At 49.1% G+C, this 15043-nt stretch overlaps 1 protein-coding gene across 1 annotated transcript in view; it reads right to left on the bottom strand.

Moving 5' to 3' along the window:
- Positions 1-1744: 1744 nt before the first annotated feature.
- LOC121873187 (protein 60A-like) overlaps positions 1745-15043 on the bottom strand; it is a 141403-nt gene continuing 128104 nt past the window's right edge. Inside the window, exon 3 of the mRNA XM_042376523.1 lies at positions 1745-3173. Within this exon, the coding sequence (XP_042232457.1) occupies positions 2317-3173 (857 nt within the window). The 3' untranslated portion in view covers positions 1745-2316. The remainder of the gene's footprint in view (positions 3174-15043) is intronic.

Here is a 15043-nt window from a genome sequence, read left to right as displayed (position 1 = left end):
CAGAACACGGGATTAAAACTGAAGTACGCACAACAGTGTTTCAACCCAGGAGTGACACACAATGCAGTACTTCACCCTGCAGGAGATGTTACACTTGAATTAAACTAGATATGCTCACACTCAGACACGTACACCAAAATGAAACTGAAGGCCAGAGAACTCTCAAGCCCTGACTTCTGAAACGTGACGTAAGTTCAGGCTGCCGTGGTGGGTGAGAGAAGCTTAGAGAGACTGACTCTACAGGCTAGGAAGCCGGGGGAAAGAGATGGAGATAAAGGAAGGGAGGGATGGGGATGGAGAGAGGAAAGAAGGGGAAGGGAAGAGAGGAAAAGAAAGGGAGAAGATAGAAAGAGGACATAAACAGAGGGAAAGGAGTGTTTTTTGTAAGGTGAAGCAGTACACCTATTGGCTGAGTAACCAAGAGTCACCTGCTCATCTGCTCTCCTGGTTTACGTCACACCTCAAGAAATCGAGCTTAAAAACCCAATATCCACACTGAGTTAGCACAGGCCAGAGAAGACACGAATACAGGATTCATATTACACTCTGAAGCCTAATTTACTCAAGTTTACATGATCACTAACCTAACCACAGACTCTGCCTAGCGTTTATTGGTTTCACTAACATAGATAATTGATGAAAGATTAAGTCAGACCCGGAGACGCAGTCATAAATCATGATGCACATGTATCACAGTTAGACAACGAACACTAAATACATTGAATCAATACTGTTCAAAATATCTTCGAAAAAATTAATAACACCAGCATGACACAATACATTATAAGGGGAGGTCGACCACTTTTTTGGGGTATGGAGGGAGGGATAGATGGAGGGAGGGAGGATGAGGCTTGGAGGGAGGGATAGATGGAGGGAGGGAGGGAGGATGAGGCTTGGAGGGAGGGATAGATGGAGGGAGGGAGGATGAGGCTTGGAGGGAGGGAAGGGTGGGAGGGGAGGGTCAACGGCACCCCAAAATGACGTAAATTGATGACGTCAGTGCCACGTCACAAGATGACACATCATGACACCCGTTTCCATATAAAAGTATAAACTGAGCGAATTGTCACGTCACAGAAAACGGAAAAGGCAACACCACAACGCAGTCTTAGTATCAACAACATCAAACATGGCAACTGAAAAGACCCCAGCGACTGTGTAAAGCTTGGAGGGAGGGAGGGAGACAAGGAGACAAAGAGGAAGAAAGGGAAGGATGGTAGGGAGGGAAATGAGGGAAGGGAGTGAAGGAGGGAAAGGAGGGGGGAGGGGGCAGAGAGGAGGGAGGGAGGGGCGGAATATGAAGTATTTCATTAGTGGACAGAACAGTTATCAGGGGAGGTGTTGTCAGAGGAAGGTGTTTGGTTGTCAGAGGAGGTGATGGTTGTCAGGGGAGGTTATGGGTGTCAAGGGGAGGTGTTGGTTGTCAGAGGAGGTGCTGGTTGTCAGGGGGAGGTGCTGGTGTCAGGGGAGGTGTTGGTTGTCAAAGGGAGGTGCTGGTTGTCAGGGGAGGTGCTGGTTGTCAGGGGAGGTGCTGGTTGTCAGGGGAGGTGTTGGTTGTCAAAGGAGGTGATGGTTGTCAGGGGGAGGTTATGGGTGTCAAGGGAGGTGTTGGTTGTCAGAGGGAGGTGCTGGTTGTCAGGGGAGGTGATGGGTGTCAAGGGAGGTGTTGGTTGTCAGAGGGAGGTGATGGTTGTCAGGGAAGTGTCAGGGGAGGTATTGGTTGCCAGAGGGAGGTTTTGGGGGAGGTGTTTGGTTGTCAGGGGAGGTGTTGGTTGTTAGGGGGAGGTGATGGTTGTCAGGGGGGAGGTGTTTGCTTGTCAAGGGGAAGGTGTTTGGTTGTCAGGGGTAGGTGGTTTGTTATTAGTGGGAGGGAGATCTCTGAGTTGGCGTTGGGGTGGGATGGCGCTGGGGTTTAAGGGGCAGTACAAAACGTGTGCACATCAACACATTGCCGCCTGACAGAGCGGAATGTAAAGGTCCTTCTGCTAGTTGCCAGTCAACTAAGGAACACCATGATGCATGGAGGAACAAAGTCACGTACACAGAACACAGGTGCGGGACACCGGAGTGTACGCATGAACACCAGAACATGGAGCACATTGTGGGTCACACGGCGAGGCAGCCGGGCACCTAGACGCCGCCGGCAGCGGTGGGGAGCACTGAGCTCTCCCGGGCGGCGCCGCCCTGCCGGTTCAGGAAGCGTAGTGGGAGTGACTAGTGAGGACCACCCTACTGCTGCTGCTGCGGGTACCCCCTGAAGCGGGACTCAGCCCGACCTCTGCTGCTACTGGACTAAGACGGAGCGCGGCGAGCGACTCAGGCGCAGCCACACTCGGTGACGATCATGTCGTCCCAGTAGGTGGTGGTGAGCGTACCCTGGTCGTTGAGGTGGAGGATGTGGAGCCCCTTGAGTGCTGTAGGGGCGCAGCATGGCCTCGGGATTCTCTTCTTGTGTTTCAATTTTAGAAGTGATTGGAGAAGCGCATGCTCGTTGGCCGGGTTAAAGCGAGGGGGGCACTTTCCACTGCAGTAGAAAGCATCAAAATTGTCGGGAGATTCGACGAAATCAAAGTCAGGGAGGTCTTTGAAGCGGACCTTCATGGAGCGTCGGCAGCAGCGGGAGCGGCGACGGCGGCCGTTGGGACTCATGTCACGACAGTCGCCGTGTCGCCGCCACTTGGCTTTAGTGGCGCGCGTCAATTCCGGGGAGCGTTTCACCCTCCGCCCCGCCGGCACCTGCGTCTGTACGTCCAGCGTGGGCACGTAGGTGGTGTTAGAGGTGTTAACGCCCGTGTGGATGGTGACGCCCGCGGCACCGCAGTCAGGGCACTGCACCAAGACACCCGCATCGTCCCGTGGCGTCTTCAGCCACTCCCGCACCGCCTCCGTCACGTTGACAGTGAGCCATTCATCGCCCGTCACCGACACGTTGAGTGCCTGCATCAAGACTACGTCCTGCTTACGGCGGCGACGGCGACGGCTGAGGTTGTTTATCTGGTAGAGGGTGACGGTGACGGTGTTGTGGGCCGGGTCCTGTGGTGCCGGCCCGCCGGTCTTCCACAAGCGACACGTTGCCTTCTTCACGTCGTTGTCGTGGTGGTAGACTCGTCGTATTGGCACCGCGACGTGGAAGTGTACCACCTGTCCCTCCACCCCCGTGCTCCGCCGGCCTCCTGCAACACAAACACCTCATTAGTATACAATACACACCCGTATTTGTCCTGCAACACAAACACCTCAACACCACACATCAACACACCTGTACTTGTCCTGCAACACAAACACCTCAACACCACACATCAACACACCTGTACTTGTCCTGCAACACAAACACCTCAACACCACACATCAACACACCTGTAATTGTCCTGCAACACAAACACCTCAACACAACACATCAACACACCTGTACTTGTCCTGCAACACAAACACCTCATTAGTATACAAGACACACCTGTACTTGTCCTGCAACACAAACACCTCATTAGTATACAAGACACACCTGTACTTGTCCTGCAACACAAACACCTCATTAGTATACAAGACACACCTGTAACACAAACACCTCAATACTGGAGCACCACAAAACACAAGTGCTTCTTAACAGGGTGAGGATCTGACCTGACCTGACCTGACATGCTACATATTCCTCAGATGACTAGAGGAGGGGTGAGAATATGCCTCTTATCTATAATGATTGTCTTGCACGGTGAAGGAGGTATTGTGAGAGTGAGTGAGTATTTCTCTTCATTCTCGTGGAGTCTTGGGAGCATAACACGTTTTTAACTCAAAGAACAAATTCAGTTTACATCTATTTAAACCATAGTCCTCAAAAGGTTAAATCATCATCCTTAAAGGTCATTAACGTTATGAGGGTCATGATACGATAGTGGTGATTGTGGTTGGTGAGTGGAATTGTGGATGATGGTGATGGTAATGGTGATTGTGGTTGGTGGTGATGTTAATGGTGGTTGTGATTATTGATGGTGAGAGTGGAATAATTATGGATAATGGTGATGATAATAGTGGTTGTAGCTAAGGGTAGTAGGGTGATGTTGAAGGTGGCTGTGGTGGTGGTGGTGGTGATATAGTGATGGTGGTCGACGGTAGTTATGGGTGGTAACGATACAGTTGGCTGCGTTGAGTGGGTGGTAGAGGCGTTAGTGGGTGTGGGTGGTGGTGGGCGGCTGTGGTGGTTTATGTCTCCGGGCGTGCCTGGGAGTGAGTCAGGGAGCTGGGTATACCTATTCTTGCTGCCACTTTTATCGTGGCGGACTGTGTCATCGGAAGCAGGGAGTCACTCACAGTGTGAATATGACTGGAGGGGCGTGCGTCAGTTTGTGAAGGGGGGGAGGAGATTCATTCATGGAAAAGATATGACTGGAGGGGTGTGTCAGTATTTGAGAGAGAGAGAGAGAGAGAGAGAGCTTTCTTTGTAATTTAACTTATTCATGATACAAAAATCGTTAATTAGGATTATTGGTATCTGAGAAGCCAATCACAACATTCAGTACAAGTTGCTGATGTTACCAAGTTTTGTCACTGGTGCAGAAGGCAGCTTATAAATAACATTAACACTCGCTATTATTCTGAATCCAATTACACCCCACTTAAGTTTATTAAATTGTGTTCGTTATAATAATACATTAATTCTCTTGAATGCATTTAAATTCTATAGTGTTGTTTTTAAGTCCGTTGGATCAAAGTAATTTAAACTGAACTTCGATAAATCTGTGTTTAGTTTATTTGGAGATATATTTTTATTGAGCATATCAGTATAAGAAGCGAGTTGCAGTTATAACTTCCATATTGTTAATTATTACTACATAAAGCTTTCTTGTGTTGACCAACTGACGTTGAAGGTTAGTCTCGGAACTAACCATAGAAAACTTCCTATGTTGGGTGTCTCTTTTATTTCATAATTTTTTGGTGAAGTTATTTCGATGTCCTCGTTTAAGACCTTAAGGTGAGACAAACGGAATCAGAGAATGTCGGAGTCCTTAAAGAGGATATTATTGAAAGGGCGAATAAGTATCTCAACAAGGGCTCAACCTCTCCCCACCAGCCCTCCTCCAGTCAACAGCTACTACATTACTCTTCCAAGCCTTTATAATAGTTCCAAGCGATGGAGTCTGTTCGCTGAGAAGGTACGTTGAAGCTAGAGAGTGTTAGTCATAGCTTCTCCCCGGGACACCTACCCTAACTTTATTTAAGTCTCTAGAGTATTATTTCTGGAGGTATTTGAGTTCGTGGTCAGGTGTAAATATTTAGGTGGTGTAACAGCTCCCAGGATATGACCTCTCCCCAGAACAGGTGGTTATTTATGAATGAAAGGCCCGCCTGAATCTCCTTGTTTCTCTTGCGCACAGCGGCCGTCCTCTGCTGGGGCTCTTGACGTCAAATTTGTTTACATTTTTTGACAGGAAGGGGAGAGAGGAGAGGGGGGGGGGGAGGTGGGAAGAAAGAGAAGTTGAGTGAGTCTGTATGAACAGGAGATTTTTCATCCTAACTGAAGGGTTAAGAAATGATTACAATGCGGATGTAAACTGTTTTCATTCACCTCTTGGCCACGAGTGAATTATTAAATCTCCAGAGAGTCAGTTCGGGAACTGATTTAAGTGTTCAAATGAGTGACCTACATACAGTATATGTAATTTTTGGATTTAAATATAAATGTTTGGTATTACTAGTAGATGTCTTAATCATTAGTTGATTACAATATTATCAAGTCTATTAATATTCTTACTAACATTATCATCATCACTGCAGTACAGTTGAGAAGCTGCGTATAATGACCTCATGCGACAAAATTCCTTTGTGATGAACGCCGATGGTCAAACGAGACATGTATTGTTTACCTTAGCACTATGGACGCTTGCTTGGTATGCGGCACCACGCGGCTCCCACCCAGTCATGAGCCTCGGGCGTGTTTACATTTCTGACGTCAATGCTCGCAGATGCCAACGTGGGTGAGCGATTAATTGTTTGCCTTCCTAAATGTCTTGTTTGTGTGTTTTTACCATATTTTCAAGTGAGGTTATCCAGTTTCCATCACACTGCATCGAGTGAGAAGAGGAGAATGTATTGCGTCGGCTCACAGGGCGCGAAGCTTCGATAGGAGGTGGGGAGAAGGAGGAGCTGGCACAGGGGGAGGGGGAGAAGGCAGAGTAGGGAGAAGAGAAAGCAGATGAGGAGGAGGAATCTTTGGCACCCTCGGGATACCAATTTAGGCGCCTAATTGCCCTCCCATAAGTTTCCCCCAAATGCCCCAACTTTGCTTTAATTGAAAAACTAACTACGGCGAAGACAGATAAAACATCACACACACACACACACACACACACACACACACACACACACACACACACACACACACACCTGACGTCAGAGGCTGGGTCACGGTCAGAGGTCACTGGGGGAGTGAGATGGGTCAAGACCTAAATGGAATAATCATAATAAGTTTTTATTATTGTTTGTTGGGAAAAAATGCTCATTGTGGTGGAGGTTATAACCGTGATTGTGTTGGTGGTTGTGGTTATAGTTGTGGTTGTGTTGGTGATTGTTTTGACGGTTGTGGTTATAATTGTGGCTGAGTTGGTGGTTGTGGTTGTTATAATTTAGGTTATTTTGGTGGTTGTAGTAACATTTGTGGTCGTATCGGGGGATGTAGCTGTTTGTCGTTACTGTAATGGTGTTGGCGGCTGTGGTTGTAATAAGGTAATTGTAGTTATTTTGATTGCACCGGTCGTTGTTGTTGTTCTGATGGGATTTTGGTTATTAAACTCATGACCACTGTGGCAGCATTCCATATGTCGGGATGTTTGTATCGCTATGTTATGGTTTTGAGAACGAAATTATAGATAATTTTTTCCAAGCATAATTTCCATTCTATTCCTGAATGAACTGTAGTGTGGTGGTGGTGTTGATAGTTATGGTGGTGGTGTTGATACTTATGGTGGTGGTGGTGTTGATAGTTATGGTGGTGGTGTTGGTGGTGGTGGTGTTGATGGTTATGGTGGTGGTGTTGATGGTTATGGTGGTGGTGTTGATGGTTATGGTGGTGGTGGTGTTGATAGTTATGGTGGTGGTGTTGATGGTTATGGTGGTGGTGTTGATAGTTATGGTGGTGGTGTTGATGGTTATGGTGGTGGTGTTAATGGTTATGGTGGTGTGGTGTTGATGGTTATATGGTGAAGACGGTGGTGGTGGTGGTGTTTGATGTGGTTATGGTGGTGGTGGTGGTGGTGTTGATGATTATAATTGGTGGTGGTGAGGTAGTGTTGATGGTTATGGTGGTGGTGGTGGTGGTGGTGGTGGTGTTAATGGTTATGGCGGTGGTAGTGGTGGTGGTGGTTGTGGTGGTGGTGTTAATGGTTATGGTGGTGGTGTTGATGGATTTATGGTGGTAGGTGGTGGTGGTGGTGGTGGTGTTGATGGTTATGGTGGTGGTGGTTGTGGTGGTGGTGTTGATGGTTATGGTGGTGGTGAGTGGTGGTGGTGGTGCTGATGGTTATGGTGGTGGTGGTTGTGGTGGTGGTGGTGGTGTTGATGGTTATGATGGTGGTGGTGTTGATGGTGGTTGTGTTGATGGTTGGTGGTGGTGGTGGTGTTGATGGTTATGGTGGTGGTGGTGATGTTGATGGTTATGGTGGTGGTGGTTGTGTTGATGGTTATTGGTGGTGGTGGTGTTGATGGTTATGGTGGTGATGGTGTGGTGTTGATGGTTTATGGTGGTGGTGGTGTTGATGGTTTATGGTGGTGATGGTGGTGTTGATGATGGTTATGGTGGTGGTGGTGGTGTTGATGGTTATGGTGGTGGTGGTGGTTTGATGGTTTGGTGGTGGTGGTGTTGATGAAATGGTGGTGGTGTTGATGGTTATGGTGGTGGTGGTGGTGGTGGTGTTGATGGTTATGGTTTTGGTAGTGGTGGTGTTGATGGTTATGGTGGTGGTAGTGGTGATGGTGGTGTTGATGGTTATGGTGGTGGTGCTGATGGTTAGTGGTGGTGTTGGTGTTGATGGTTATGGTGTTGGTGTTGATGGTTATGGTGGTGGTGGTGGTGTTGATCGTTATGGTGGTGGTGGTGGTGTTGATGGTTATTGGTGGTAATGGTTGTAGAGGTGGTGGTAGTGGTGGTGGTGGTAGTGGTGGTGGTTGTTGAGGTGGTGGTAGTGGTTGTTGTGGTGGTAGTGGTGGTGATGGTGGTTGTGGGTGGTGGTAGTGGTGGTAGTGGTGGTGATGGTAATGATTGATGGTGGTAGTGGTGGTGGTTGTTGAGGTGGTGGTAGTGGTTGTTGTGGTGGTAGTGGTGGTGATGGTGGTTGTGGAGTGGTGGTGGTGGTGGTGGTGGGATTGGTGGTGGTAGTAATGATTGATGGTGGTGGTGGTGGTGGTTGTTGAGGTGGTGGTAGTGGTTGTTTGTGGTGGTAGTGGTGGTGGTTGTTGAGGTGGTGGTAGTGGTTTGCTGTGGTGGTAGTGGTGGTGATGGTGGAGGTGGTGGTAGTGGTGGTGATAATGAGGTGTGGTGTTGATGGTTATGGTGGTGATGGTGTTGATGATATGGTGGTGGTAGTGGTGGTTGTGGTTGGTGGTAGTGGGTGGTGATTGTGGAGGTACAAATGGTAGTGGTGGTTGGTGGTGGTAGTGGTGGTATGGTTGATGGTAGTGGTGGTGGTTGTTGATGGTGGTGGTTTGGTAGTGGTGGGGTGGTGGCTGGTGGTGAGCAGTGGTAGTTGGTGGTGGTAGTGGTAATGGTTGATGGTGAGTAGTGGTGGTGGTTGTTGAGGTGGTGGTTGATGTGGTGGTAGTGGTGGTGATGGTGGTTGTGGAGGTGGTAGTAGTGGTGGTGGTGGTAGGAGTGGTGGTGGTGGTTGAGGTGGTGTGGTAGTGGTGGTGGTAGAGGTGGTGGTGGCGGTTGTGGAGGTGGTGGTAGTAGTGGTGGTGGTGGTGGTGGCTGAGTGGTGGTGGTAGAGGTGGTGGTGGTGGTTGTGGAGGTGGTGGTGGAAGTGGTGGTGGTGGTAGAGGTAGTGATGGTGGTTGTGGTAGTGGTGGTAGTGGTGGTAATGGTTGATGGTGGTAGTGGTGGTGGTTGTTGAGGTGGTGGTAGTGGTTGTTGTGGTGGTGGTGATGGTGGTTGTGGAGGTAGTGGTGGTGGTAGAGGTGGTGGTGGTGGTTGTGGAGGTGGTGGTAGGGTGGTAGTGGTGGTGGTGGTAGTGATTGGTGGTGGTGGTGGTGGTGTGGAGATGATGGTGGTGGTGGTGGTGGTAGGTAGTGATTGGTGGTGGTAGTGGTGATGGTGGTGGTGGTGGTAGTGATTGGTGGTGGTGGTGGTGGTGGTGGTGGTGGTGGTGGTGGTGATTAGTTGGTGATGGTGGTGGTAGTGGTTGGTTGGTGGTGGTGGTGGTGGTGGTGGTGGTGGTAGTGGTGGTGGTGGTGGTGGTGGGGTGGTGGTGGTGGTGTGATTGGTGGTGGTGGTGATGGTGGTGGTGGTGGTTGGTTGGTGTGGTGGTGGTGAGTGGTGGTGTGGTGGTGGTGGTGGTGGTGGTGGTGGTGGTGGTGGTGGTGGTGGTGGTGGGGTGTGGTGGTGGGGTGGTGGTGGTGGTGGTTGTGGAGTGGTGGTGGTAGTGGTGGTGGTGGTGGTGGCTGGTGGTGGTGGTTGTTGAGGTGGTGGTTGTTGTGGTGGTGGTAGTGGTGGTGATGGTGGTTGTGGAGGTGGTAGTGGTGGTGGTGGAGAGGTGGTGGTGGTGGTTGAGGAGGTGGTGGTAGTGGTGGTGGTGGGGTGGGTGTGGCGGTTGTGGATGGTGGAGTAGTGGTAGTGGTGGTGGTGGCTAGTGGTGGTGGTAGAGGTGGTGGTGGTGGTTGTGGGTGGTGGTGGAAGTGGTGGTGGTGGGTGGGGTAGTGATGGTGGTTGTGGTAGTGGTGGTAGTGGTGGTATGGTTGATGGTGGTAGTGGTGGTGGTTGCTGAGGTGGTGGTAGTGGTTGTTGTGGTGGTGGTGATGGTGGTTGTGGAGGTGGTGGTGGTGGTGAGGTGGTGGTGGTGGTTGTGGAGGTGGTGGTGGAGTGGTGGTGGTGGTGGTGGTAGTGATTGGTGGTGGTGGTGGTGGGGATGATGGTGGTGGTGGTGGTGGTGGTGGTAGTGATTGGTGGTGGTGGTGATGGTGGTGGTGGTGGTGGTGGTGGTAGTGGTGGTAGTGGTGGTGGTGGTAGTGGTAGTGGTGGTGGTGGTGGTGGTGGTGAGTGGTGGTGGTGGTGGTGGTGGTGGTGGTGGTTGACGGTGTATGAGTTATGGAGATGAGAGCTTTTGTTTCATCGTCGGTGATGGCGGGCAGTGCCTGTGGCGGATTGTGGCTACAGTGGCGGCTTATGGATACAGTGGCGGCTTCTGCCTACAGTGGCGGCTTGTGTACAGGGCTTATAGCTACAGTGCGGCTTGTGGCTCAGTGGCGGCTTGTGGCACAGTGGCTATTGCCCGACGGTGGCGGCTTGTGGCTACAGGGCGGCTTATGGCTACAGTGGCGGCTTGTGGCTACAGTGGCGGCTTATGGCTACAGTGGCGGCGTGGTTACAGTGGCGGGTTGTGCCTGATGGCGGCTTATGGTTACAGTGGCGGCATGGCTGTGGCGGCTTATGGTTGTGGCGCTGGCTACAGGGCGGCTTATAGCTGTAGCGGTTTGTGGCTACAGTGGCTTATGGCTAAAGTGGCGGCTTGTGGCTACAGTGGCGCTAGTGGCTACAGGCGGCTTATTGGCTACAGTGGCGGCGTGGCTGCAGTGGTGGCTTATGGCTACAGTGGCGGCTTGTGGCTACAGTGGCGGCTGTGGCTGATGGCGGCTGTGCCTACGGTGGCGACTTGGCAGCTACAGGGCTAATGCTTCTGGCGGCTTGTGGCTACAGTGGCGTTTGGCTACAGTGGCGGCTTGATTACAGTGGCGGCGCTGGCTACAATGGCGGCTTTGTATTTCTGTGGCCTTCTGGCGGCTTATTGTTACAGTGGCGGCTTGTGGCTGTTAGCGGCTTACAAGTGGCGGCTTGTGGTTACGGTGGCTTGTGGTTACGACGGCTATGGCTCTGATGGTGACATGCCTCTGATGGCATGGCTACAGTGGCGGCTTATGTTACTGATGGCGGTTGTGTGCATGGTTAATGGCGGCTTTCTGATGTGGCTTGTGCCTACAGTGGCGGGTTGTGGCTACTGTGGCTAACAGTGGCGGTTTGTGTACAGTGGCGGGTTGTGCCTCAGTGGCGGCTTATGGTTACAGTGGCGGCATGGCTACAGTGGCGGCTTATGGTTACAGTGGCGGCTTGTGGCTACAGTGGCGGCTTATGGTTACAGTGGCGGCCTTCTGATGGTGTATGGCAGTGGCTTGTGGCTACAGTGGCTGGCTATTCAGTGGCGGCATTGTTACAGTGGCGGCATGGCTACAGTGGCTTATGGCTACAGTGGCGGCTTATTGTTACAGTGGCGGCTTATGGCTGCAGTGCGACCTTATGGCTACAGTGGCGGCTTGTATCTGTGGCGCATGGCTACAGTGGCGCCTATGGTTGAGTGTATACAGTGGCCTTGTGGCTACAGTGGCGACTTGTTGCTGATGGCGGCTGCATGGCTACAGTGGCGACTTGTGGCTACAGTGGCTTATTGGCAGATGGCGGCTTGTGGCTACAGTGGCGGCTTATGGCTGCAGTGGCGGCTTATAGCTACAGTGGCGGCTTGTGGCTACAGTGGCGACTTATGGCTGCAGTGGCGGCTTGTGGCTACAGGCGGCTTGTGGCTACAGTGGCGGCTTATAGCTACAGTGGCGGCTTGTGGCTACAGTGGCGGCTTATGGCTACAGTGGCGGCTTGTGACCAGGGAGAGGGATGCATGGTACACTCCAGCTTTGTGCACAGTTATTAATGACCTTTTTAGGTGTTGTGTTTGATCGAGGCGTGATTTGGTCATTTTGGCGGTTGTGTGCAAACATTTGCTTGTTAAGGACATGTTGGCTCTCTTTGGAAGGTAATGCTTTATTTGGCAGATTTTACCCTTTTTAGGCTGATTTTCAAGCTTCTCATTGATTGTTAGGCGGATTTTGGTGCTATTTGATGGATTTTCAAGCTTTTCAATGATTATATCAGATTTTGATGTTGTCTGACAGATTAAAAAAACATTAATTATTCATCAGATTTAGAAGTCATCTAAGAGATTTTCCATTTTGTCATTGTTAATTGGGCAAATTTTGGTATTCATCGGTGGGTTATGGAAAGGTCCGGCAAATTTTGTGATGATGCCGGTCGTTTGGTTTGATCCATAAAGCGTTTGCGTGTTTTATTGTCAAATTTGCGCCTTTTCGCAAATTTCGTTGTGCTGACACTGTGCTGGCGTAAAAATGAACTGTTTAATGTGCATTTTGGTGGGTTTTGTGTTGCGGGATTATTCCCTCGTAATGATGGTGGTTTTGTTGTGAAATTTTCAAGCTTCTGTATTTATGTGGCAAGCTTAACTCAGTGGCGATTTTATTCAGTATGTAGACATTAAGGATGTTTGGCGAGTTTTTCCCTCAATTTCGCGAGTTTTCTCCCAATTTAGCGAGTTTATTCCCAGATTGGCGAGTTTCCCCCAAATTGGCGAATTTCCCCCAGTTTGGCGTGTCCCCCAATTTGGTGAGTTTCCCCCCGTTTAATGAGTTTTCCAGCGAATTGGCGAGTTTTCCGTAGTTTGGGAAATGTATACCATGATGTAACATGTTATTCTGAACGCGCGTTTGACTTTAAATCAGATAAAATGGTTCTCACGCTGACTGACATAACGAACTTGATTTAATAAACCATTAAAAGAAGAGGAAGCAGACGTACCTTAAATAAAATATCGGTGCAATTAAGTGTTTATTTTGAATACAACAGGTGTGAAAATTTCTAATTACCACAGAACGTGTTTACCTCGCCTTGGTGACATGTCAGGTTTTCCCGAGTTTTTGTCCTTTAATTGCTCTGTCTGTCTGTCTGTCTCTTTGTCTGCCTGTCTACTTGTCTGTCTCTTTGTCTGCCTTCCTATTTATCTGTCTTTCTGTCTCTCTCTTTGTCTGTCTGTCTGTCTTTCTCTGTCTGTCTGTCTGTCTGTCTGTCTGTCTGTCTGTCTGTCTCTCTGGCTGTCTGTCCCTTTCTCTGTCTGTCTGTCTCTCTTTAAACTGTATATCGTGATAATACACGTCTGTACATTATTCCTCCCCTTGAGAAGGTCTTGAAGTATACAAGACAACTTGGGTCACACCTGAAACTTATTTCACTTGATGAGTAAACATCCTAACGCTACCTGGGAGGGTGTTAGGTTAGGTTAGGTTAGGTTGGATTAGGTTTGGTTAGCTTTGTTTATGTCAGTTTAGTTTTGGTTATTTCAGGCCTGGTCAGCGCTAGGTTAGGTTAAGTTAGGTGGTTAATTTTCAGGTGATCTGAAAATTTAGCTTTTATTTCCGTTTCTCTTCCTATGTTTCTTTGCGTTATTAATTATGCCTTTCTTTATCATAATTTATCTCTTGCTGGTGAAGGATTATAGATGCGCTGAGATTGAACTTTGATCTTTCCCTTCTTAGAAAAAAAATGAATGGGTAATTACTTGTTTCTGATGGGGTAGTGAGGGAGGGTAGTGTTGAGGGGGTGAGGGTAGTGGTGGTGAGGGAGGGTAGTGTTGAGGGGGTGAGGGTAGTGGTGGTGAGGGAGGGTGGTAGTGAGCGGGGTACTGGTGAGAGGGTTGTTGGGGGGGGGGGTGAGGGGGAGGGTAATGGTGAAGGAGGATGGTAGTGATGAAGAAAGGTGGTGAGGGAGGGTGGTGGGGAAGGCATATGGTGGTGGGAAGGGAGGGTGATGGTGAGGGAGGGTGGTAGTGAGGGAAGGTATTGGTCAAGGGAGGGAGGGGTAGGAGGGGAGGGGAGGGAAGGTGGGAATGGGAGGGGAAAGAAAGTTGGTGAGTAGAGGGGAGGGAAATTGGTGGGGAGGGGAGGTGAGGGGAAGGGAGGAGTGTGACGATCACTAATCATTTTCCAATATGAAGGTGAGGGTAATTGACAAAAGGTTACGCCCAGACGACCCGATACCCCCTTAAATTTATTACTTATATTTGTCTATGACATCCCCCATGAGAGAGAGAGAGAGAGAGAGAGAGAGAGAGAGAGAGAGAGAGAGAGAGAGAGAGAGAGAGAGAGAGAGAGAGAGAGAGAGAGAGAGAGAGGCTTCATTGATTTTGAAGGCTCGTCAGATGGTAGGGTCCTGGGCCAAGTTGCCGTTTATTTGGAAGGCCAAATCTTTATGGTTGGGTTTAAGGCTGGGACGACTTAATTGAAAATTCACACGACACCAGAAGAATGATTTTTTTTCATCCTTTAATTATTAATACAAATATTTATATGAGAAAAACTATGGCACTTATGGTATTTATTATATTTCAGTGATATTTGAGGATAAATGCATCGATAAAAAATTGATTTAATAATAGAATATACTCATAGTGTTATGTGCTGAAATACGTCTTTTATTTTATTCCTGATATTAATTATTTTTTAATATATGCACTATATGCAGTTGTGTGCTGACCTCGCTAGAGGAAAGGTCACGGCTGATTTAGGTCCCGGGATTAACTGACAGAGAAATGGCTTGTGTTAGTTGTGAACAGCTCTGTGCCCCTTTGAGGGCCGAGTTAGCGAAGGTCAAGGACGAAAACTTGAAATCAAAGGAAGTGATTGCAAGGATGAAGGAGGAAGACACGAAACAGGGAGAGTCTGACGAAAACACAGGCCAATGGAGGGTTGTGAGGAGAGGAATGACCAAACTGGTGGTGAAGAAAGACAAGGAAACGAATACAGCTAAGTGTACTAACATAGTCAAGGACAGGGCTGACAAGAAAGGTACAAAAATCTTAATTGTTGGTGATTCCCAGATATGGTAACCGGGATAGAGCTTTTTGTGTCAAAAATAGAAATAGGATTTAAGTGTGTTTGCCAGGAGCTGGGGTGGGGAATATAGTTGACAGGATAGCCAATATTTGTCTGGTAATGGGAACAAACCCATTATATG

The sequence above is a fragment of the Homarus americanus genome, unplaced genomic scaffold, assembly GCF_018991925.1.
Source record: "Homarus americanus isolate GMGI-L3 unplaced genomic scaffold, GMGI_Hamer_2.0 scaffold32929, whole genome shotgun sequence".
In the NCBI taxonomy this organism is placed as follows: domain Eukaryota; kingdom Metazoa; phylum Arthropoda; class Malacostraca; order Decapoda; family Nephropidae; genus Homarus; species Homarus americanus.
This window is presented reverse-complemented; position numbering and strand designations above follow the sequence as displayed.